At 35.4% G+C, this 23,880-nt stretch overlaps 2 protein-coding genes across 2 annotated transcripts in view; one reads left to right on the top strand and one right to left on the bottom strand.

Moving 5' to 3' along the window:
* Window positions 1–23,880, top strand: part of LOC150094412 (TBC1 domain family member 2B-like) — a 406,352-nt gene that overhangs the window by 308,994 nt on the left and 73,478 nt on the right. The window lies entirely within an intron of this gene.
* Window positions 1–23,880, bottom strand: part of LOC150094413 (uncharacterized) — a 116,882-nt gene that overhangs the window by 43,108 nt on the left and 49,894 nt on the right. Inside the window, exon 2 of the mRNA XM_090412173.1 lies at window positions 1,089–1,199. Coding sequence (XP_090268299.1) covers window positions 1,089–1,199 — 111 coding nt within the window. The remainder of the gene's footprint in view (window positions 1–1,088; window positions 1,200–23,880) is intronic.

Genomic DNA, 23,880 nt, shown 5'->3' with positions numbered 1-23,880 from the left:
TAGAAACCATTCCATACCAACTAGCTGGAATGATGTTTATATATATATATATATATATTAGACAACACTAATAATAGGACTCTAGCGTTGATGTATAATTTTTTATTTTTATTTTATTTTATTTTTTTATTTTTATTTATTTTTATTTTTAATTTAATTTAATTTTTTTTTTCACCGAGGTCAGGCCAACAATTGTGGTAGTGGTTGGTCAGTGTCTTTAACGAACCAGTTTGATTGTAGTATAGCTTGTTTCCTGTGTATATTTGTATGCTCCAGAAGATGACCTTGGCATAAAGGTCGAAACAAAGAATGTAGATTTTAGTTATATTAAACTAAAGTTTTTATTCAAACACGGTAATTATCTCCATAATTTTCAAAAATGCATTCAGATCACCGTGTAAGCCTAAAAGAAAGGATTGAGATAAGAAATCAAGTTATTTAGCTGACAGGCCATTGAGCCTAACATGAAATGGAAGATGAGAGATTTTACATTTTGAATTAAACTTTAGAAGGTGGTATTAAAGGCATTCTTCAACATGTGTGTGCGTGTAAATCACACACAAATTATTGTTAGCCTACAGTACATTAGTACTATGAGCAGGCTAAAAGATAAATCAGAGACCAAACTCACTGAACTTTTTCACGCCACTTAAGATCTCCAATAATCGGGGGAGGTGAGAGGGTAGCTGTTGTTAATAATATCCCCTCCTTCTACTCTATTCCATCTATCGTCTCTGAAAATGCAATATCCCTTACATTCTATCCCTGTAACTACCCTCATTTTATTTCACCCAGGTTTCACTGATGGCGATAATTTTTGCCAACTTTAAGCCGACCAATGCCTTAAACTGTTGTCTTTTTTTTTTTCTTCTTCTGATACTTCTGGCATTTGTGTACATGCATTTTAGCATCCCCATGGGCCCACGGTTGCCCTTAATGTCATTGCTAACCTATTCAGATTCAAAACCTGGGGAACTGCACAGAGCTTCATGGTTATTTTTGCACTCACAATATATATTTACATATACAGTTTATAATAATAAATAATAAATATTTCATATGCTAGTGTGAGATAATATTTGTAATACCTCTTGTTTACCATGATGCTTATGTAGATAATGGTGCAGCTTTTTATCACTTGTCCAAGATTTTTGAGACTTCCTGTGGTTTACAGCTCTGCTAGCGTGATGTTTCTTTTTCTTACATGAAAAATATTAATAATAGCATACTTTATAGATTTTTATAATTGCTCAAAGAAAAATTTGCAAAAAAACTGAGCATTGTTTTTAAAAATTGCATTGTTTTTGTGTTTTCAGAGAAGGAAATTTATTATTATTATTAAGAGAGCCCTCCAGGGAGTCAGAGACTCAAAGGAGGTCCACATACTACATGCATCAGCTATCATACTTGTTTTTGAATTCATTCATGTTGCTTGCACACACAACATCCAATGGCAGTCCATTCCAATTACGCACCACTCTGTGAGAGAAAAATCTAGATCTTACCTTCTGTCCTTTCTCCACCTTGCATAAAATAAAAAAAAATCCATCAACTGAAATCCTGTATGAAGAAGTTTGTTAATTTCAATTGTATCACCACACTTTTGGCTAGTGTCTGCATTCTACAAATTCCAAATCTGTCTTCATAATCAGTATTCCACATTCCTGGTATAATTTTTAACACTCTTCTTTGCACTCTCTCCATTGTATAAGAATTACAACAGAAACCAAGAGACTGGACCTGTGCACAATTCCAATTGAAGGCCTTGCAAAGAGGCAAAATGACATACTTACCTTTACATGTGAACATTCATTTCAGCATTGCAATTATCTTTTGAGTTGTATTTGCAATCCTTGCTACCTGGCCCTGAACTTCAACTTCTTGTTTGCTAACATTCCAAGATTCTTAGCCTGATCAGTTTCTTCTAGCATAATCCCCCCCCCAATATAAGATGACATTGAATATCTAATCATGCCAATGTGTGTGTGACTTGACATTTAATGACAATGAACTGGCATCCATTTTCCCACAAATTCAGCCTGTTCAAATCATTCTGCAAGTGCTGCATATCAGCTGCATTCCTGATTACCTACCTATCTTTGCATCATCATCAGCAGATAGCTGTATGTCGCCTGTCAAATCCAACAACAAATTTCTTGTGATGTTATTTTTCAGCTATATTTTCTTAATCATGTCACTGAATAGCCAAAATGAAACTGAAAACGCCACATATGATAAATATGAAAATCAGTAGAAATGATAAGAAGTCTAAATAAAAAACAAAGCAATAATATTAAGTCACTTATTTAACTTTTGTGAAACATTACAAAAAAAAAACAGTGTTCAGATTTTACTAGTATAATTTAGTTTTTAAGTATGCTAAATCTCAAATTGACAAATCTCAAAAATTTCAGAAACTGTATAATTACTGAGAATCCAACTGTTTTTGACTTCTCTAACTATTAACTATACCTTTATTTATGATGTCCTTTCAGGTCAAATGTAATCTATATCTGCTGTTCAAGTTTCTTGAATACTATTTCTACCTTCAGTATATTGAAATTTACTCTGAATGCATTAATCTTGGATATTTCATTATTATTATTATGTGATACCTCCAGGGAGTCCAAAGACTTATCGAGGGACAGTGTGCCAACAGCATTGAACGATTAGTAGCAGAGGCTCTACCAATCGCCCAACCATTCCTAAGTTTATTTATTTTTTGTTTTTTGCTTACATTATTGGTATTCTCTTTATCTGTAAATAACTTCGCACTTTGAGCAAGATGTCTGGTAAGAGAAAAACAAAGGAAACATAACAGTTAAAAGAAGAATGTGAATAAACGCCAAGTTAAGCACACGCCTTGGAAAGAAATAACATTCTTTAGGTGTGAAGTTGGAAATTCTGAATCGGTTTGATAGAGGTAAATATAGCATTGACATTCAAAAGGAAATGGGACTCATTGATTCTGTAGTGAGAACCATTCGTTACACATATGCAACTTTTAAAGCCTGTTATCGCTGACAAACCTACGGGATTATCAAGGAATGTGACGCATGTGATGCGCATCAAGGAATTCTGGTAGTAGTTTCAACATCAAGATGGCAAATGATACCTCTTGCGATAACTGGAATGAACTGGCTCCTCATTGTATGAATGTGTGGAAGAAATTCTGACATGTTGTTAGAGGCTTAACGTTAGAGAATGATGTTGCCAATGCAAAGAAAACCATTGCTGACTTGGCTCATCAGATTGAATTTGAGGATGATGATGAAAATGTAGTTAACTTCCTTGAATCGCACCAGGAGAACCTGAGAAATAAAGAACAACTTCTGGCTGTGGAAAAGCAATCAAATGATGTTCCCAAGTCAGTGCAAATTTGTCCGGTTCAAATGGCTTCGAGAAGAGAACTGACAGAGTTTGAAAGAGGTGTTGTGATAGGATGCCATGTTGCAGATAAATCTGTTTGGCAAATTGGATTATCCCAGGTTAATAGTCAGTAATACCATACTGAGATGGAAGAGCTGGGAGTCAAGTGCTACCTGCAGTAGACAACCACCACACTCACTGAATGTGAACGCATGGTGCCATGAAGGATAATGTGTAAAAATTGCCATTCTTTGGCCGATGCTGAATGTGGAGTTCCAACCATCGGCTGGAACAGAAATCGGCAAAAACATTCAGAACTGAGGCTCACAACATGGGTTTCCATGGTAGAACTGTAATATTCAAGTCCCACATTACCCGAACCAACATGCAGCGTCGTCTTTAGTTGTGCAAAGAGTGTGTACAGTGGGACATAGTAGCTTGGAAACCTGTGTGTTATGGAGCGATGAATCATGCTGCTCTCTACCCAGCAGATGGGCGGGTGTGGCGAAATGCCAGGTGAACGTCTCTTACCATAGTGCATGACCCCAACCATGAAATTCGGAGGGAGCAGTGTGATGGTATGGTCCTATTTTTCCTGGTTTGGCCTTGGACCTCTGTTTGTGCTGCCACGAACATTGAACTCCAAGAGGTATCTGAACATTCTGAACAATGCAATGCTTCCTACTTTTGTGGTGTTTCTACGTAACTGACTATTGTCTCTTTCAGCAAGACAATGCACCATATCATAAGACTGCTGCTGCTGTAACTACATTGTTGACATGAATGTCGCTACACTTGACTGGCTTCCACAGAGCTTCAATCTCAACCCTATTGAACATGTGTGGGATAATGAGCATCTGGTAAGGTCAAGGGGCGTTTACTCTGCATCAGTCCAAACCTCATTACATGCTCACAGGAAGAATGGTCTAAAATCCCCATTGATTGTTATCATATGCTTGTGGAAAGTATGCCTCGTATGATTGCTACAATCATCTCAGCAAAAGGAAGTCTTACATCCTATTAAGGTGGGTGCTATAGCTGTTTGTTCCTCACACTGTGGGATCCGTTGACCAAGCAGTGTATATCGACCAGGTCAGTGGCATAAGGGGGAATGGGGGGGGAGGTCCACCCCAGGTGGCACTTTGCGTTTAAGAAATCTTGCCATACTGTCTATAGAACAGCAACTGAGTGATGAAATAGACTATGACAAAATCCATTTTGCTAACGGATAAGCAAGAATAATAACATTTTAGAATGTTGGAATTAAAGTTTTACTTCAAAAATAAGCATAGTGTTTTAATTTATTTTCCTATACGTCATTTTGACTTTTTGTAGTATTTTTGGTGTGTATTGAGAGGGGCAGCAAAAGCTCTAGCTACACCACTGGACCAGGTGTATTTAACATGGTGCACAGTGCTGCTGCTGCTGCTGCTACTACTACAACACATGGATGAAGAGATGATATCATATTCGTATAACTTGATAAAGGCATAGCCAATTCGGCTGAACGCTCCCCCTTTACCTTATGTACTGATAGTGCATCAGTTCACATTGCCAATTCTTACAATCTCATATCATGCACCTCTATTATCTCTTCATCCATGTGTTGTAATAGCAGCAGCAGCAGCAGCACTGTGCACCATGTTACATACATCTGGTCCAGTGGTGTAGCTAGAGCTTTTGCTGCCCAGGGCAGTCCCTGAGTTTGCCGCCCCTCTCAATACACACCAGAAATACTACAAAAAGTCAAAATGACGTATAGGAAAATAAATTAAAACACTATGCTTATTTTTGAAGTAAAACTTTAATTCCAACATTCTAAAATGTTATTATTCTTGCTTTTCCGTTAGCAAAATCGTCGATGATACTGTCATCGACGATTTTGGAATGGAAAGGATGTGTGATAGTTCCATTGTACAAGGGCGGTGCAAAAAGTGGTGTATCTGGCAGTACTGTAACGAGGGTATGAAGCGCCTGTGGCAAGTATCTAACTTGCACCCCCCCCCTAACCCAAAAATGACAAACATTTTGAAAAATTTAAATGTAACACTTTAAATTTTTCTAAATACAATATGTTAAATACTTACTATTAACCCAATCAAAATGAGTTGCAGCGCGTTGCAGAATTTGTGTGTTTAAAGCGGCATATTGCCGAAATTTAAAAATACAATATAAAATAACGAGGGCGTGGCACCGCTTTCGCCACGCCCTCGTTACGGCACTGGTATCTGGTGTTGGTGGTGAAGATTTTAGATACATTGGTAAGAACTCACATACAGAAATTAGTTGACAGACAAGTTTACTCTTCTAGGAACAGCATGGTTGTAATAAAGGGTGGTCATGCTTTAGCAATTAGCTTGTATTTTTTTACTCCTTCCATCACATCCAGTTTTAATATGGGTAGTAACTTATTCTGTGATGTGTCACGTAATGTTATGAAATTTTAAAAGATGGAAATTGGGCAATGAGTTCTGTGTAAACAATGAACATTCTTCATTGTAGTCTAGTTTACTTCATTGCTAGTAGCAGTTAGCTCGTAAAGAAGACAATTTTCGTTAAACTATTTCATGTTACTGTTATGGTATCCGAATCTGTTTCAGGTTTTACAAATCATGCTGAAGTGAATAGTGCAGGCAAGATGAAGAGAAATGAAATTTGTTAAGGTGATGTGTGTGTGGATGTCATTGTTCGGTGTGAAATGCACACACAAAAAAAGTGTCATAAAATAAAACCTCAAATGTCATGCTACTTCATTCGGGATTTGAAATAATGTTGGATCTTTAATATTCTCTATTTCTATGTAATTTACGTCGCCGAAATGAAGCCCTTTGGCTCTTTTATTAATTAGTTTTATGCAGTGGCTCACTCAGGATTTAATCTTGGAGGGGGCCGAGCGCTCAGGATTTAACCTTTGGGGGGGGGGGCGAGTTGAGTAGACGTTTTGCGATTACACTACACATCGCGTACGACCTATAACTGAGCATCTGCAGTGATCGCTAATTCATAAGTAGCACACAACATAAATAAAAAAAAATGAATTTTAATTAGGAAAAGATTTTTGGAAATTTTTCTAGTGTTTTTTCCTTTTCTTTGGGGGTGCCCAGGCCCTTCCCCCCCCCCCTCTGGGTGCACCACTGGTTTTATGCACCGACCAACAATTAACTTATGAAAAATACAATTTTCTGGCATTGGATTTCTTTACTGTTGGATAAGAGTTCTTGCTGTCTTGCACTTCCACCGGTAAGGGTGGGGGGATCGACTGACGTGGCTTTTATCGGGGCTGCTTTTTCTTGGAATATGAGCGGTTCTCCTCAGTGGTAGGTCTAGCCTGTCACTGATTGGTTGGGTGATCTGAGGGATCGCGAATTTTTGTAGAAGGCCTGTACTTAAACAAAGGTCACTGAAGGGAACCAACTAGTTCGAAACAGTCAGGCCATTGAAATCTTTATCAAATGCACTAATTGAAGGCCAATATACGGTCGCTTGGGCAGTGGCCATGTTCTTTTAAGATATAGCTCATGGCAAAAGCATGATCTTAAAAAAAAAAGAAAAAAAGAGAAACATGATGCTATTATTTATTAACATGTTCATTGCCGATCGCGCGATGCGAGTTCTCGCCAAACGGCCGGTCACGCGTTATCACTAACTAAATAAAAAAAATAAAAATAATTTGGCCACCACACGAAATTCCAATTTTCAGCTTGGCGATGAACGATACGCGTGATGTGCGTCCTCACCAAACTGCCGATCACGCGTTATCGCGTGGACGTCGTTAACTAAATAAAACAAAAAAAAATTTGGCGACCACACGAAATTCCAATTTTCAGCTTGGCAATGAAAGTGTTAATAGGGTTGAAGAGTTTAAAATATTTTAAGTTAACAACTTTAGAGAAAAACATAGATCTAATTCACGGAATCCAGGTCACAGCTTCAGGAGCCGCTTGTAAAAAGTCATTCGTCGTTCTGATAAGCACGTAAGGTGCATTCTTTTAAAATATGTTGCATAGTCTGTCTTGGAGCACCACAGTCACATTTTGGAGATGATTGTCTGTTCCATTTGTAGAGAGTATCTCCACATAGGCCGTAGTTTGTCCGAATCCTATTTAGTATTGTCCAGATTTGGGGAGGTAGATTCGATCCTTTTATGATTTGATCACCTTTAAAGATATGCAAATATTCATTCGTATTTTCCTTCCATATTTTCTCTCTTTTTGATAAAGGATTAAAGTTATTTAGGACTGATTCTTCTGCTACACGTAGTGATGGATGGCGAGATTTCAATCTGTTGACGTTAAAAGTTGGGAGATCCTAATGAATAGGTAGATTTGGATTACCAGAATTTTTTTTTGAAATTCACGGACTAGAGAATTCAATCTGCTTAATTCTGTAGGAATAATGCCTGCTAAAAGAGGTGACCAATAAGTTAGAGTCGATCTAATGGAGCCTGTAATTAGTCTTAAGGTATTATTGAATTGAAAATCGATAGTCCTTGTGGAAGGGCTATTTAGCCACACAGGAGCACAGTATTCAGTACTTGATAATACCAGAACAAGGACTGTTGTCCGAAGGGTAGAGGCTCTTGAACCCCAAGTAGTGCCACAGAGTCTCTGTAGGATAATTATTACATGTCCTTAGTTTGTATGCCAAGTTTGAAAGATGTTGCCTGAAAGTGAGAGAGTGGACAAGTATGACTCCCAAGTGCTTAGAGAATTTATTATATGGAAGTATAGTGTTGTTCAATTCAATTTTTAGTTTTTTTTTTTTTTTAGTTCCACATTTGCCTGGTTAAGTAAGGCAACTACGATGCCGAGGATTGTATTCTCATTGCATTCTTGTCAAAATTACGAAACTTTTGTAGTTTCTACAAACATTCAGCTTTGAAATAATGTTGCATCTTTAATATCCGCTGGTTCTATGTAATCCTGAAATGCCCTTTATTTCCCAAAGAGAGCAGGTAGAACTTTTTAGCCAATTTCCATCTTTAAAGCAAAGCTTAATTTTATTTCAGTAATAAGTTCAGATTGTGTATGTCAGTGCTTCCCAAACTTATGGATGCCAAGGTCCCCTTTGGAAAAATTAAAATATTTCACGGTCCCCACATCGAAAAAAAATCGTAATACAGACATATATTATTATAAGATTTATTGTATTTATATTCAAGATTTTGGTTTGTAATATTTTTGTGTTTCTTATCAATACCTTTGAAACGAAACTTATATGAATAAGCATATATTTAATAATATTCTTTAATGGCCGAAATACGCAAGAAGCAAAATTTATTAACCAACACCGATTTGGGATTTTTTCCATTAAAATATAAAAAAGAAATAATAAATAGTAAAAATTAAATACGTTTCTTTTAAGATTAAAAAAAATCGACTTAGTCTTAAGACATTTGAAATTTGTTTTCATTATTTCACGGCTCCCCAGGGGGCCGCGACCCACAGTTTGGGAAGCGCTGGTGTATGTTGTGTTCACATATGGATAAAATACCATTTTAAAATATATTCAACAAACAATGTTTATTTATTTATTTTATTTTATTTATTTATTTATTTTATTTATTTTTTATTTATTTATTTTTATTTTTTTTTTGCATATCCGCTATGTGGGGAGATTACAAAATACATTATTTTTCTGCTTAAAATATAAGCAGATTGTCTTGTATAAAATATTACTAAAACTATAATAAACCTCTATCATTCTGCGGGAATTTGCTAAATGAAAATATTAAACTTTTGATATTAACTCTTATAATCGTCAACAGAATGAAATGGGTATACAGTATTTTTAGTTCAAATAAGTAAAACAAAATGCATTTCGGTGTCTAGGTTGCAATGATAATAAATGCTGTTGGCACTTGAGAGTAATTTTATACCCCACTGTAGTCAAAACGGAAAAAGAATTGGAGGGAGCCTATGTACCGCAGCTTTTTCCCAGCATTATCCCCCGTGCAGCTTCCTTGTTGTATCGATAACTTGCGATTAGTGGTAATGAAACACTAGCGGAGCGTCTGGGGCCCAGTCTGTGATTATAGCAGTAGGTCACTAATGGTACTATTAAGCTCAGGACATGGAACCACTTGGTCAGGCCACCCTACTGTTAGGCTTACACGATACAAATGGAAGTACAAATATGTTATGTATTAAACGTTTCCTGGAATTTTCTGTTAACAAGTCATCTCATGTGAACCGTTACCCAACACTGTAAAGTAAGAGTTGCATTCTGGGAAGGGTTTCATATCTGAATTTAAGTGAAATTAATATAACAAATCCCCAAATTTGAAGGGAGAGTGTTACATTTTAGGTATTGTCTATTATTCTTCTAGATTAGAATGCTTCAACGTTATTTTCACTTGTGATTTGCCATCTCACACATATATTTCTTGATGAAGACTGAGACATTTACAGTAATCCCCCGATTAGTGCGTCATTTTTTTTCGATACCCAAATTTGATTAGTGCGCCTATATACATCTTAAAAATAAATGTTACAGATTTTAAAATTTTCTATCTATACATTTTTATGGCTAACTATTTTAAAAAATCACTCACCAGAATGAAATAATTTAGTTACCGATTTAAAACATTTTACAAAGTTATTTTTAATGGCATACTACACTATTTCCATGTACATTATGTTCCAAATTTTTACCGCCAAAATTTATGTAGGCTGAGTGCGCCCACAGAATCGAGACCCTTCGACACTTCTGCGCATGTCACAAAAAGGAGAATCCATTCCGATAATAGGGTAATCAATTCGCCTTCTGGGATGAGTTATTTATTATTACACGTCGGAAAATTAACTTCTCTTTTATGATCATTGTAGTTTTTAAAGGGGTAACTATTTTGCTTGTATAACAGTTGGCAAATTTTAGCTATAAAGCACGTGATTTCGCATGTTGGCGATCAATTCGTACGTCCTTCATTTCTTTCTCTCCTTCAATGATAACGTCCAAGAGTTAATTAAATCTCATTCTGAAGAATTGAGTGATTCCGACCTGCTAAATTTAGATGCACAGTGGGAAAATCCCGAAGAATAGGAAGAAAATTTAACCACTGATAGTCAGCCAAAAGAGATTTGAAACAATTTGAAAATATTTTTCGTACAATCGAAGTTTTTAAACTGCAATGCCTAGAGGCTGACCCTGATGAAGAGAGAAGCAGTAAAATTTGCAGAAGAGTAGAAGAGGCAATAGGGCTATACCGTCAGCTGTGTGGAAAAAAAAGAAACAATGCCCGCCAAACTACGTTAGCCCAATTCTTTGTTAAGAAGCAGAATAATAAATTTATATTCTGAATATGTTTTATGGTCAAAAAAGAAATCTGAGGAACGAATTATACATTTTCCCATAGGTTATTATATTCGATTAGTGCACCTTTTTAAAGAACGCATTAGGCGCACTAATCGAGGGATTGCTGTATATAATTTTTTGACCAATTAAGCCAAAAGAATACGAAAAAAAGTAAACTTCTTACTGTGAAGGACTTATCTGCTGCACATAAAACAGAAAAAGATTCAGTCACACATACATTGAACATTAGAAATATACTAAGTATTAAAAAAAAAAAAAAAAAATTCAGATCAGAGACATTTAATATTAGAAATATGGTAACTATAAAAATAGTCTTTTCTGTTTTGGGGCACCGGATGAAGTCTTCGGGAAGTAGGACGAAATTAGTTTACTTTTAGCAATAAATATGCAGTACTGCTTACTAAAACAATACTATTTTTGTACTCCTTGGGTTTAACTGACCAAAAAATTATATTACATCTATTTTTGATGAGAATTTTCTCTGCGGTGAGACGTGTATTAAGAGTTTTATGACTAATTAAGAAACAAATAAAAAAAATAAAATGATATATATATATATTTATTTATTTACTTGTTTTTTTAAAAAGCACAACCTTTCCCCTTACTCTCGATTTCATCTGGTTCAAAGCATACAAAAAAAAAAAAAAAAAAAAAAAAAAATCAACAAAATACAAGAAAACATTAGAAACTGTCATTACGCTAAAAAGAGTTATTATAGTTTGAAACCATTCTGGACTTCTTGGTATTTGATTGCGTGGTGCCGATGCGACGATATTTTTTTAGCTCATGACTAGATAGAGGCTGTTCTATGGATTTTTCTGCTTGGCTGCGACACATACACACAGAGCGAGAGAAGCTTCGCTGTCATATTTCCAAATCCTAAAACCGCGACACATAGCTCATAACAATACAGGTGGTGTAAAATCACAGCGTAGAAAGAAAATTAAAATACATACTACCTAAATTCATTGTAAAGTCCTCTAATAGAGAAAGCAGCCTACTTTCGATTATTTGTAAGCAAAAACTTGGCATTTTTTTAGCACAATGGACAGCGGCTTCTTGCATCACAACACGAACCATGATGCAAAATGCCAGTAATGTGTTGTATTTAAAGAAACAATTTGTTATTATGCTGTAATATATCCATATAAGCATCCACCCCCATGGGACAATTGTTACTATGCTTAGGTACTGAATCCCCATAATTTTATTATATAAAATAACTCAAAATACATCTTGCATTCTGTGTAAATGTCAAGTTCAGATCACGCATGTACAGTAATGAACTATGAAAAATAATTTTTATGATATCAGTAAGACACACCTATGGAAATTTGAAATGCTAATTCTTAAAATAATAATTCTAAAAGATTTCTAAGCACATCGACGATAGCAACAACAACAAAAAAAAAAGCGTTTATTTTTTTCCTCTGCAGAGTCCTACAAGCACCGTTATCCAACTTATTTCGATTAAATGTGCGGCACAAAGTTTTTTCGTATGTTGCTATAAGGTCCACCTGAGAATTTCGGAACAGTCAGGCTAAAATGGAGGGGGGACAGGCGTTGTAAGTGAAAAGGTAGAAATTAAAATGCTATAGTCATCTCTACAAGTCGCATCGTTCAGTTTATTTTGAGCAGTTAATCGTCAAATGGCTTGCTTAATCTGAAAAAAAAAAAAATCTCCTAAAAAATTCATATGTAAACAAAACCAGCCAAGTACTGAAAAAAAAAAGATTTGCAATAAACTTTTATAGACGGCTGAGAAGATTATTCATTTAACTGTTGGGAATGTAAATTTTCCTGTGAGTTGTCAATATACCACTACTGCACTTTTTACTTTTACTCATGTTGCGCCTTTTATTTTTTTTGTGTCATTTTTTTAGGAATATGATCATTACGATAAGAGGAACAATCAGTTTACAATATCAGTTTGACTGTCAGAGTTGTAGCTAATCGTAGACAAGGTTTTCTTTCTCATTGTTTACTGTATACAGTATAACTCATTATATGACTAAATGCTGCTTTAATAGCCTCTGTTGGGAAAATTCGAGTAGCAACAACCAGTGATAACAGAAGCTGGAAAAGCTAAATGGGATAAAATTTAAACATTTGCTACAATCCATATAAAGTTTTTCGCACATTTGACATGCAAAAAAATATCACGTTACCTACAGTGTTTGGGATTTCATTCATTTACGTAATGCAATTTATTCAACTTAAGTTACGTATTAAAATCACTTCCTGGTTAGCCGAGTGGATATTGTATTCACTCTATAACCAACAGTCTGTGGGTTCGTAGCCGGATGTTTAGTAAATGATTCTAGGTGGGAAATGAAATCTATTTCCCAGTGTGAGACTACCATCCTGATTGTTGGAGGCCTGAAGTGATTGAAAAAGTTCCATGTTTGGTTTCTCGACAGTTTCTGTATTATCTGACCCTTAGCTTGCCCACGGTGCTAGTGCACTATTGGCTAAATGCCTTGCGTGGCTGGAATCACACTGATGATGATAATAAAATGCTATATTCACATCATGTAGAAGTCTTTCTTTTTTTATTTTTTATTTGATGAATGGCAATGACAAAAAGGAAGAGAAAATAGAAAAGTTACTTACAGTAACTTTTCTATTTGCAAACTGCCTGAAGAACAAATATTTTTGTTATGCATATTGTAATTAATAAAATTCTTAATGTATTTCTGCTGTCAGTATTCCTGTCATAAGTTTTGTGCTAGTTTTTTTATGGAAAATTTCTTTCTCAGTATTGTCTTTTTTTTTTCTTTTTAAGTGGTATATACAAGGATATTACACAAGATAAACAAGAATTTTGCTTTGTTTTCTAGAGTAAATGAATAAAGTTTTAAATAGACAATAGTTAGCCGATCTCATACCCGAGGTAGGAGTTTCTTCCCCAACATGTGGATTTTTGCATTCCTCATACTATTTGAACCCGCCAACGGTTAGAAATAATACAATTGCTTTATATCCGTTAGTAATAAATAAACAGCAATTCATTAACATCGAGTTTTTTCCTTTATATTATTAAGATTTCTTTTCTGGCTATTAAAGGGGAAACTTCAATAACTTAGCGCAGTGTTTCTCAAAGTGTGGTACGCAGATCCCCGGGGATCCGCGAAAGGTCTTCAGGGGGTCCGTGGCAATTTTCGGATATGCATCATTAACGCATGGAATAAAATTTAAGTTTGAGATCGTAAAACGTTCCTATTGTATTAGAGACAACTGGGTAAAAACGGCACTAACTAATGAATCGCATGACCCCTCCCACATAAAATGCTGTATAGTAGACAATCAAAACCATATGGTGCACCGGCAACATATGGTTTTGTTTGAGTGAACGTGTTAAAACTAAGAAATATATAGTGAATGTGTTTCAGATATTATATAAGGAATTTGGCTTAAGAGAATTAGCATTTCAACTGAACTGTCGGCTTGCCTTTGTCAATTAGTAGCGCGATCTTTTGTTAATACCGCACCAATCATATGAACGTCTTCATAGCTGCTTTATTTCTACTGGCCTACCATTGCTGTCTATTTCGAGTTCTGCTTTCACTAGCCATTTGTTGAAGGACTGTTCGTTAAATACGGTAATTTTTTTTAGCTTTCAAATCCTTAAGTATAGATCACTGGTTAAAGACTGGATTTTTAAAATGCGCAAAAGAGAGGAACATAGTAGACACAAGTAGCTGTCAGCAACAAGAAAATGTTGATATTGTATCTGGATCAAGTGAAATTGATAAGTGTGTGTCGTCTGACATCTCTAAAGAGCCAACTAGGAAGAAGATGAGAAAACTTCGTAAGTGCGATATAAATTACTTGAAATGTGGATTTTCATGGACGGGAAATGAAGAGGAACCTATTCCATTGTGTGTAATTTGCGGTGAAACTTCAAAAAACGAGAGCATGAATCCGTGTAATTTAAATCTCCATTTTGAATCAAAACATAATGAATGCAAGGACAAACCTGTCGAAATTTTTCAAAATAAACTAAAAATTTTAAAAGAATCTCAAAAAGTGATGTCGATCGTGTCAGGAGGTGAAAACATGAAGGCTTTAGAAGCTTCATATCGTGTGTCGCTATTAATAGCAAAAAGTGGTGCAGCGGAAACAATTGGTGAAACTTTGGTCAAGCCTGCAGCAAAAATAATAGCGGAAATTATGATCGGAGATAATGCAAAAAGATCTTTTGATCGGATTTATCTTTCAAATAGTACCGTTCATCGAAGAATCACTGAAATGGGTGAAAATATAAAACAAACATTGTCATCCGATATACGTAAGAGTCGTTATTATGTGTTGCAGGTAGATGAATCCACCGACAGTACAAATTTTGCAAATCTTCTAGTGTTCGTTAGGTACGAAAAAAAATCAAAAAATTCATGACGACCTTTTATATTGTCAACCCTTACCAGAACATACAACATGAGAAGAAATATTCAACAGTATAAATACCTTTATGCATCAAAACAAGCTTGATTGGAAAAGTTGTGTTGGAATAAGCACTGACGGAGCGAAATCCATGGTCGGATCTAAAAAAGGGGCTTGTTTCAAGGATTCAAGCTGTTGCACCAAATGCAAAGTCGACACACTGCTGCATACACAGGGAGGCTTTGACTACACATATGATGTCTACATACCTAAGAAAATTTCTTGATGAAGCTGTAAAAATCATAAATTATATTAAAGGCCGTCCTCTAAACGCCAGACTTTTCTCTCAACTTTGCAAAGAAATGGGAAGCAACTATACACAACTTCTTTTCCATACCGATGTTCGTTGGCTTTCTCATGGAAAAGTTCTTACTCGTTTATTTGAACTTCGGAATGAACTACAAGTTTTTCTTGATGAAAAGTCTGATTGAAAAAGCATTTACATAATTGGAAATGGCTCAGTCAATTAGCATACCTGGCAGATATATTTACTGTATTAAATAGTCTTAATTTATCTTTACAAGGCAAGGAAATTTCTATATTTCATGTCCAAGATAAAGTGAACGCCACGTTAGCAAAAATTAAGTTATGGAAAAACGGGTTGATAATGGAGAATTTGACGCGTTTCCATCGCTTCATGAATTGCTCGCAAGTTCAAATGAACAAATTGATGATGTGAAAATTACTGTCATGCAGCATTTAAAAAGCTTACAAATGAATCTAGAAAAGTATTTCCCTGAATTGGACATTAATATTGAGTGGATAAGATACCCTTTCAATAAAAACAAATTTATGCCAAAGGGTCTATCGTCAATAGAAGAAGAACTTTTAGAACCAGCTTCTGATGGTTTCCTAAAAAATAAATACAGCGAGAATACGTTATCATCATCATTTTGGCTACAAATACAGAATGAATTTCCTGAATTAACAGATAAAGCTCTAAGGTTCATTTTTCTATTTCCAAGTTCATATCTGTGCGAAGTTGGATTTTCGGCCCTTGTAGATATTAAGACGAAGAAGAGGAATCGCATTATAGATGTCGAACCGCATCTGAGATTGCAATTAACAACTATAGAGCCAAATTTTGCTGAAATTTTATCTCACCATAGGCAATTTCACTCCTCTCATTGATGATAAATTATTTCAAGTAAGTAAAACTTTATAGTATCTTTATAAAGTTTATTCTATTAAAAATAAATCATATTTTTTACATGAACATGAACATATAAATTCAAATAAAATAGATATTTAATTTTTTAATATTATAAATGAATTTATTAATTTTAATTTATTCGTTTTAATTCATTTATTTTTTAATTAATTAATTTGGGACTACTTGGTAATAATGAAAATTTAAGAAGGGGTCCGTGGATATCTGAAGTTTGAGAAACACTGCCTTAGCGAATTAGTGAGTCCATAATGTGTTTCTTTATCAGTGACACATTTCTTGAAATCCGTTCCTTTTTAGCCTCCGGTAACAGTTCTGATCGTTCTTCTTATACTCATAAACAACTTCCGTCCTGGAAAAAGAAAGATTTCCGCCTTTGCTGGAATGGATAAAGTGCGTCCGCTCTACTGTCCTAGTTAATTTCTTTTATTTTTTAATTTCTGTCTCTCTCTTGTCATCTTAGTTAAACTTAAGTCTAAGTACACCATATTAACGTCTTATATTTGGAGATTATATCTGATATGAAACTTTTTTTATCGATTACCACCAAATACAGCATCAACATTATTACTGCAAAATTAGCAATAATTCTTAAGCGATTGAATAATTATGCTGACATTTGGCCTAGTGGATAGCATCGTTTGTTTAACAAGCTGTGGGTTTGAATCCCAGTATCATTGCTGTTTTTGTAAGTTCTTAAGGTCATTAGACAGTTTTCGTCTGGTGTGAGCCCACCACCTGTATTACGGAGGCCTGAAGTGGCTTGACAACATCATTCTTGGTCTTAGAGTAGGGAAACTGGGTTAATCTAACCTTTACCCCCCCCCCCACGTTACTAGATGTACATGTTTACAACATTTCATGGGTGAAATTCATATTAAAATTAAAATAAAGGATTATCCATTGCAGGAGTTACTCAGTGATGAGATGAAATACGACAATGAAATTATTGAACTTCATAATTTAAAACTATGCACATTAGTTCGTTATACTGTAAGCACCTCGAAAGGGTTCACTTTTCATATGTATAACGTACAAAGAAGAAGCACTTTACACTACACATCATAACTCGCAAGCTACTTAGCGTAAACTAACCTCTGGGGGTGTAGACATTAATTGGTATTACTTGGCGCCTTTGTCGATAGATCGCTCCGGTACTGTACGCGCAACAGGTCCAGTCCTAAAACTTGTGGACCGCACTGTGTGTGTGTGTGTATATTATACACACACACACATGCTCGAAGAATTACAGAGTTAAGGTCAAGAAACTGTTAACTTAACTTTGTAATGTTGAGTGGGAATACCTTTTAACTAACTTTTAGAATCATCTTCTCTCGAGTTTGATTATGGAAGCTCTGTATCTTTTTTATAGTAGTGTGACAGAGCGCTTTGCTGGAATGCTAGTATAATACATTCTCAATAACGTTGGGGTATCTAAAAATGTGTGATTTATTCAGTCTATTCAGTAGAACTCCATCGAAAATCCCATAGAATCCGAGAAATTGATTACTGCGCCACAGAATGAGCAATCAAAAATTAGGCCGAATTAAACATTTCTTATAAATAATTTAAAAAAAAATAACTTAAATGTAACTTCAAACATTCATGCAGTTTTCTGACAATTGGAAATGAAAAACTTCGAAAAATTACAGCCTCTTGTGTTCAATTCTTAATTTGACGCTTCCTTGTAGCAGATCCCATAGGATCGCGTTTCTGCTCTTCAGCTTACAGGCCTTGGATTCGAATCCCACATTTGGCACGGATATTTGTGAATGATTTTAGGTCGCAGGTGAAAAATAAGCACTTGGTGTGAGACTATCCTTCTTGATGAGGTGACTTGAAAAAATTGCATGTTTATCTCTAGAGAAAAGTTCACGGATTATTCACCATAGAAATATGGTTGATAGGATTGACATTAAAAAAAATTAGAAACTTAATCACACAATTTCTTTTTTGTCATTAATTACTGCAAACACCCTTATTTAAAAAAATTAAGAAAATTATCATTTGAAATTTAATTTTGCATTCAACAACAGTGTCGAAGCTGTTTAAGAAGAGGAGTCCCATTGGTTGAAGATGCTGCGCGACAGAATTGTTGTTAAAAGTGTTGATCAGAAAAAAAACATCAGTGCGTATCCCAAGCATTAATCAAGCTTAAACATGCATATACAGACTAGTCACGGTTATTACTCAGTGATGCAAAGAGTATCAACATCTTTTCTTTTGAAATGCTAAAAAAAAAAAAAAAAAAACACGTTTAATTTCATTCTGGGAAAGTAATATACGCAGACCTCCTTTATGAAGATGTAACTTAGTTGAAAGGTAGTTTTGCAGAACTTTCTATTTCAGCCACTTACATCAGTTACAACATAAGTTTTCTTTTCATTAATTCGTGAAAATTTTATCTTCATGGGGAAAAATTGATGGTCTGTTCCACATTTAACTGTCAGAATAGTTTCGCCTAATTAATTTGACCGCTTTGGTTTCCGGAAAAGACCAAAATTGACTGGATGTATAATGCTTCTGTTCTCCGCCCTTCAGGCTGTAGTTTCGAATTCTGCGGAATGTTTGGGAATCACTTTATGTCGTAAATGAATTTCATCGCGCAGTATGAGGCCACCAGAGCAAAAAAAAAAAAAAAGTTTCAAGTTGCGTCTCTAGAGCACAATTTTCTCGATTATCTAACCCTTAGGTCTTGTAGTCTTTCGTTGGTGAAATTCGCATAAATAAACATGTAATGAGGGTAACTCACCTTCAGTGTGTCGCCTGGAACTTTTTCAGCTGGAGTTGAATTAGTCATTCTAAGATTGATTTTTGTTCTCATAAGGCAGTAAAGGAATGCAAATACCAATTTGGTTTTAGCTGTTAGTCGCTTACTTGTCATTCCAACACAGACTGATCTTTTCTTGTTGCCACTGCCAGTTTAATTGCGGATAATAGTATTTATATCTGTTATATACCAAATTTTGCGATGTTTGCATCTTTTCTAGAAAAGTTTTTCACTGTATCGATCTATATCGATGTTACGCCTCACATTTGGTCTATAATCTCATGATAACGTAGCATGATTTACAATTGGTCTCTTCTGTTTTGGTGTGTTCATTAAACGCTTGTTCAAACAAACAAAAAAAAAAAAAAATTCTCGTAGTAGCTTCATGGAGTGTACTCGACAATATTGCGATTTGTCGGTTTAAAAGGTTTGAAATAAATTTGGCTGGAAAATACATATGAATAATGCGAATTCGGTGAAGTCACCGAATAATGTGAAGTCATACTATTATAAATTAGAAGGAAGTTGTTTTATTATTTATTTAACTAGCCTCATTAGAACAAGACATTACATAATGACAAAAGATGAGAAAGGCGAAAAATGCTTAATGTGGATTAACCCCTAGAAAAATACTATGATTTTCCAGTGTCAGTTAAGGAAAGTAAGTCATTTAATAATAGTAGAGTAACTGTTCTTGGGAGGGGGCGAGTTAATAGTGAGCGATAAAAAGCAGTTTGTTGACAACAGGCCTACAAGTTCAATAATAACGAGAGGGGGGCACAAGGTAAACATAATACTGTCCAACATGGAAATATGCCTCTCGGCATCAGTAAATGACGTTAAGTAAACTTCATTTGTTCGGAAGTCGGTAGCATTATATTAGTCCGTCTGTTCATAGTCAGCACTCACCTGAGTACGCAGACGTACGAGAATGACAGTAAACGCATCACGTGAAATGTGTATATACCGCTGTCACTGTTCGCTGTGGATAGCTCGTTCATATAATGGTAACTGCACTACCATGAAGAGCGAAAGCGGGCTAATGTGCCGCTGAACGCCACATCTGGTTTTGCCCCATGTGATTAGTATTAAACCAAGTACCGTATTTGCCGGCGTATAAGACGCAGTTTTTTCCTTTGAAAATAGGTCTGAAAAAGAGGGTGCGTCTTATACGCCAATACTCAGATTTTTATTACTTGCATTTCTGGAAATTTTCTCTGTTCCGAGTTACGCGATTTCTTTCTTGCTTCCTTGCGGTGTGTGAGAGCATTCCAGTTACGTTGAGTTCAGTGGATGCGCATGCGCTGTCATCGACGATCACAGCTGTTAAATCACAGATCTGCTGTTAAATGTTCTCTAACTTTCATGGCAAATTTTGGCTGAAAAACGTCGGCATTGCTACAGTATTGCATACAAGCTACATGTGATTGCAGATCACATGTAAATAACAGATGTAAGTGCAGAGACATTTAGCCATCCCCAACTGATAAAATGACAAGAATGTGGCGGAATCAGGAAGTAGATAAAAAAAAAAAAGCAACTCGCAGTAAATATAACCTAAGAAGTGGAACTGCAAAATGGCCAGAACTTGAGGCAGAACTGAATATTTGGATTTTTCTGTGGCCTGCCCTGCTTGTATGGAATCAGTTTCGTTCTCACAGAACAGAAGATGTTAAAAATAAACTCAAGGAATTGAAAACTCATTTAGCTGTAATTCCAGGAGGTCTAACTAGTTAGCTTCAACCTTTAGACGTTTGTATTAATAAACTATTTAAGGGATTTATGAAGGAGAAGTGGATGCAATCTTCAGATTTTCATCAGGAAGATGAAAGAGGCCTAGCATTTCGCAAGTTTGTGAGTGGGTCAAAGCTTCATGGGATGCTGTGAAAACTGAGACAGTGGTTAAATCATTTAAGATGTGTGGCATTAGTAATGCACTGGATGGTACAGAGGACAATTTGTTGTATGAGGACTCAGATTCTGATTTAGAAGAGGTTTCAAGTGTCTCTTCATTTAGTCCAGAAATTCATCTCCAGAGCTAAAAAGAGACACTTGAAACCTCTTCTAAATCAGAATCTGAAAGTAGACCTACTTATTACTTTATATTTGAAATACTGCAAATTCATTATAATATTCAGTGCTAACGTTTTTTTCCTAAAAAATGTGTACACAAAAGGGTGTGCGTCTTATAGGCCGGTGCTTCTTATACGCCGCAAATACGGTATATAATTTCTTGGTATCTTTAATTTATAGTATAACCAAGTGGAAAAACTTCTAATGTATTTGTTTCGTTTTACTTCATCAGATAGTACCACATCGATGAGTGTACAAATATATCAACGCTAATATTATTATTATTTAAAAAAAACCTAGGTGTGTATACTTTTCGTCCACAATGTAAAACCGTTGTTATTTTGTATAATGAAACAATTTCCATTTTCCCAACGTTTAGTCATAAGTATCAAGGTTACAACCAGATGGTGCCGCTGTATATTGTTTCAATTGAATGCCTTCTTTTTGCACGTAGAAACCAAAGGGTGGGGGAAGATTTAGTCTCAGACGGACTGAAAGTATTTTTCGTTCTAACGACTGGATTCAGACACTCTCCTAAGAAGTGGGCATCCTATTGATCAAGCTAAAGATCAAAAGAAGTCTCTTTCAAACACGAAATTTAATTTGCGAATGCAGACCTGGAGCAGGCAATCTCGGCATCAGTGATGAAACTATAGATTTGATTTCGATTCATCATTCCCAGAATTTAAAAAAAAAAAAAAAAAAAAAAAAAAAAAACACTCTACCTAGCTTGTTTTATTTATTGCAGTACATCGTTATCCGCTTCACAAACCAACAGGCCTAATTTCCCCAGTGCATTCCATATAGTGTGTGTGTGTGTGTGTATTCAACCACGTTGTTACAAGGAGCTATAGATATCAGTGACTGACAAATTTATAAAACAGCATAAGTGTTTAGACTTTCAGGAAGGTAAATGGAAAGGTAATAAATATCATATTTCAGCAGACTCTTACTATTTTTCTCATCTTGAATTAGAAATAAGATACTCGAACTGAAACTATCTAAATAATGAAATAATTCCCTGTGGAGAGTATGGAGGTAATTTTGGTTTTGGACGTACATGTGTCCTTGGACTTGATAGCCAACTTTTCATCGTTTGTACTATTCGGACCAGACATATACTTTATTCAGGAAAAATTCTTAAGCTAGAGTTGTATGTGAAACCCACATTGAATTGGAATTAAGGTTTGGGACTAAATCGTTTTCATTTGTATGAAATGGAAATTTGAAAAATCCTTCTTCGTACTCTTCTGCTGAGCCATTTCTCATATCCGGATATTACTAATAGTCTGTCTTCAGATTAGAAATATGAACTACAACAGCGACGTTCACCAAAATTATCGAATGGACATTGCGAATTATTAAAACTGCGTGGATATCTGCTCTGATTCTGCTTTGTCGATTGCATGCGTTTTCAGATTAATTCTCTGTTTTGTGAGAGAATCCACTACCATTTGGGCAGATGAAATCGCTCCTTTTCTCCACTTCATCGATGGATTTAATTTTCAGAACCTCCCACAAGCTGGTATAAAGTTGGCAAGAAGTTATTTTCCCGGGTACATTGTTTATACATTATAATAAGCAAAGCATGTTCGAAAACCAAACTATGTAAAAGGAATTTAAATTTACAATTTCGTATTATCCTATATTATATAGGATTGTAAGCCATCGGAATCAGCACAAATACAAAAAATAGATAGTGTTTAAGCTTCCACACTACTTTCAATAATTGATTCATTAGTCGAAACACGTTTGTCTGTGTTGGTTATATCGGGTCATCCCTTTTTTCGTTTTCAGGAAGAAAGGAATCTGACAAATTCCTTTCTCTCCTGTATATGTTTATTGCGATTTACAACTTGTTCATGTCATCAATTTTTTTTTTTTTCTGAAACATTTCAATCGTGATTTACGGTAGAATAACACTCCAAATCGTCTGCATTTCTTATAAATCACTCCCATACACGAGTGGCCTCACAACAGCAAATAAATGCGTGTGATGTCTGAATCAAGAGTAGAGTAATCTGTTAAATACATTCATCTTGGAGAACTAGAACTTGTAGCCCTTAGGGGAATGCTTCAGGGGAAAAGCTTTTCCACAAAACTGCAGTTATGAAATGAAAGCTCATCTGTCAAGTCAACAAGTAACTTGACAGACGATGCTAAGTTTACTACAAGCTGAGGATGCCGTAGAAGTGATGTGATTATGCCAGGAAAGACTAGAAATAAGAGTCAGTCCGAGAAGAGAGAGAGAGAGAGATCTAGTTTTGACTGTTGAGCATTATCAAAGGTAAGCGGGGAAAGAACCAAGGCCTTGTTGCGAGGGGAGGATTGTTGAAATATCAGAGCCCTGAGGAACTCATAAATAGGAAAATCTGAAGAGAGAACATATTTACACGTTGTGAATGGCCTAAAAGAAAACTGGCAATTTTTGATAACTCGTTTATGCTAAACCCTATCAAATGCTTTGGAAATGTCTAGAGCAACAACACAGGTCTCCAAACCTTTCCATGTGGCCATAGATGAGTTATGTAGGCGAGGAGATCTGTTCTGGACCTTGATTGGGAAAATCCACGTTAGTAGTCACTGATTTGTTGACATTTCTTAAGGTATTAAATTAGTTGACTATTGATGACCGTCTCCCTTAAATCTCGCCCCTAAAGAATACGTGCCAGACGAAAATTTTGTAGCCTTCAAATAAAGTTTATTGAAAAATAATTGCAGTATGATTTTTTTCCGAAATTAA

The sequence above is a fragment of the Typopeltis vanoorti genome, chromosome 22, assembly GCF_054136105.1.
Source record: "Typopeltis vanoorti isolate ZY-2024b chromosome 22, IOZ_Tvanoo_1.0, whole genome shotgun sequence".
NCBI lineage: Eukaryota > Metazoa > Arthropoda > Arachnida > Uropygi > Thelyphonidae > Typopeltis > Typopeltis vanoorti.
This window is presented reverse-complemented; position numbering and strand designations above follow the sequence as displayed.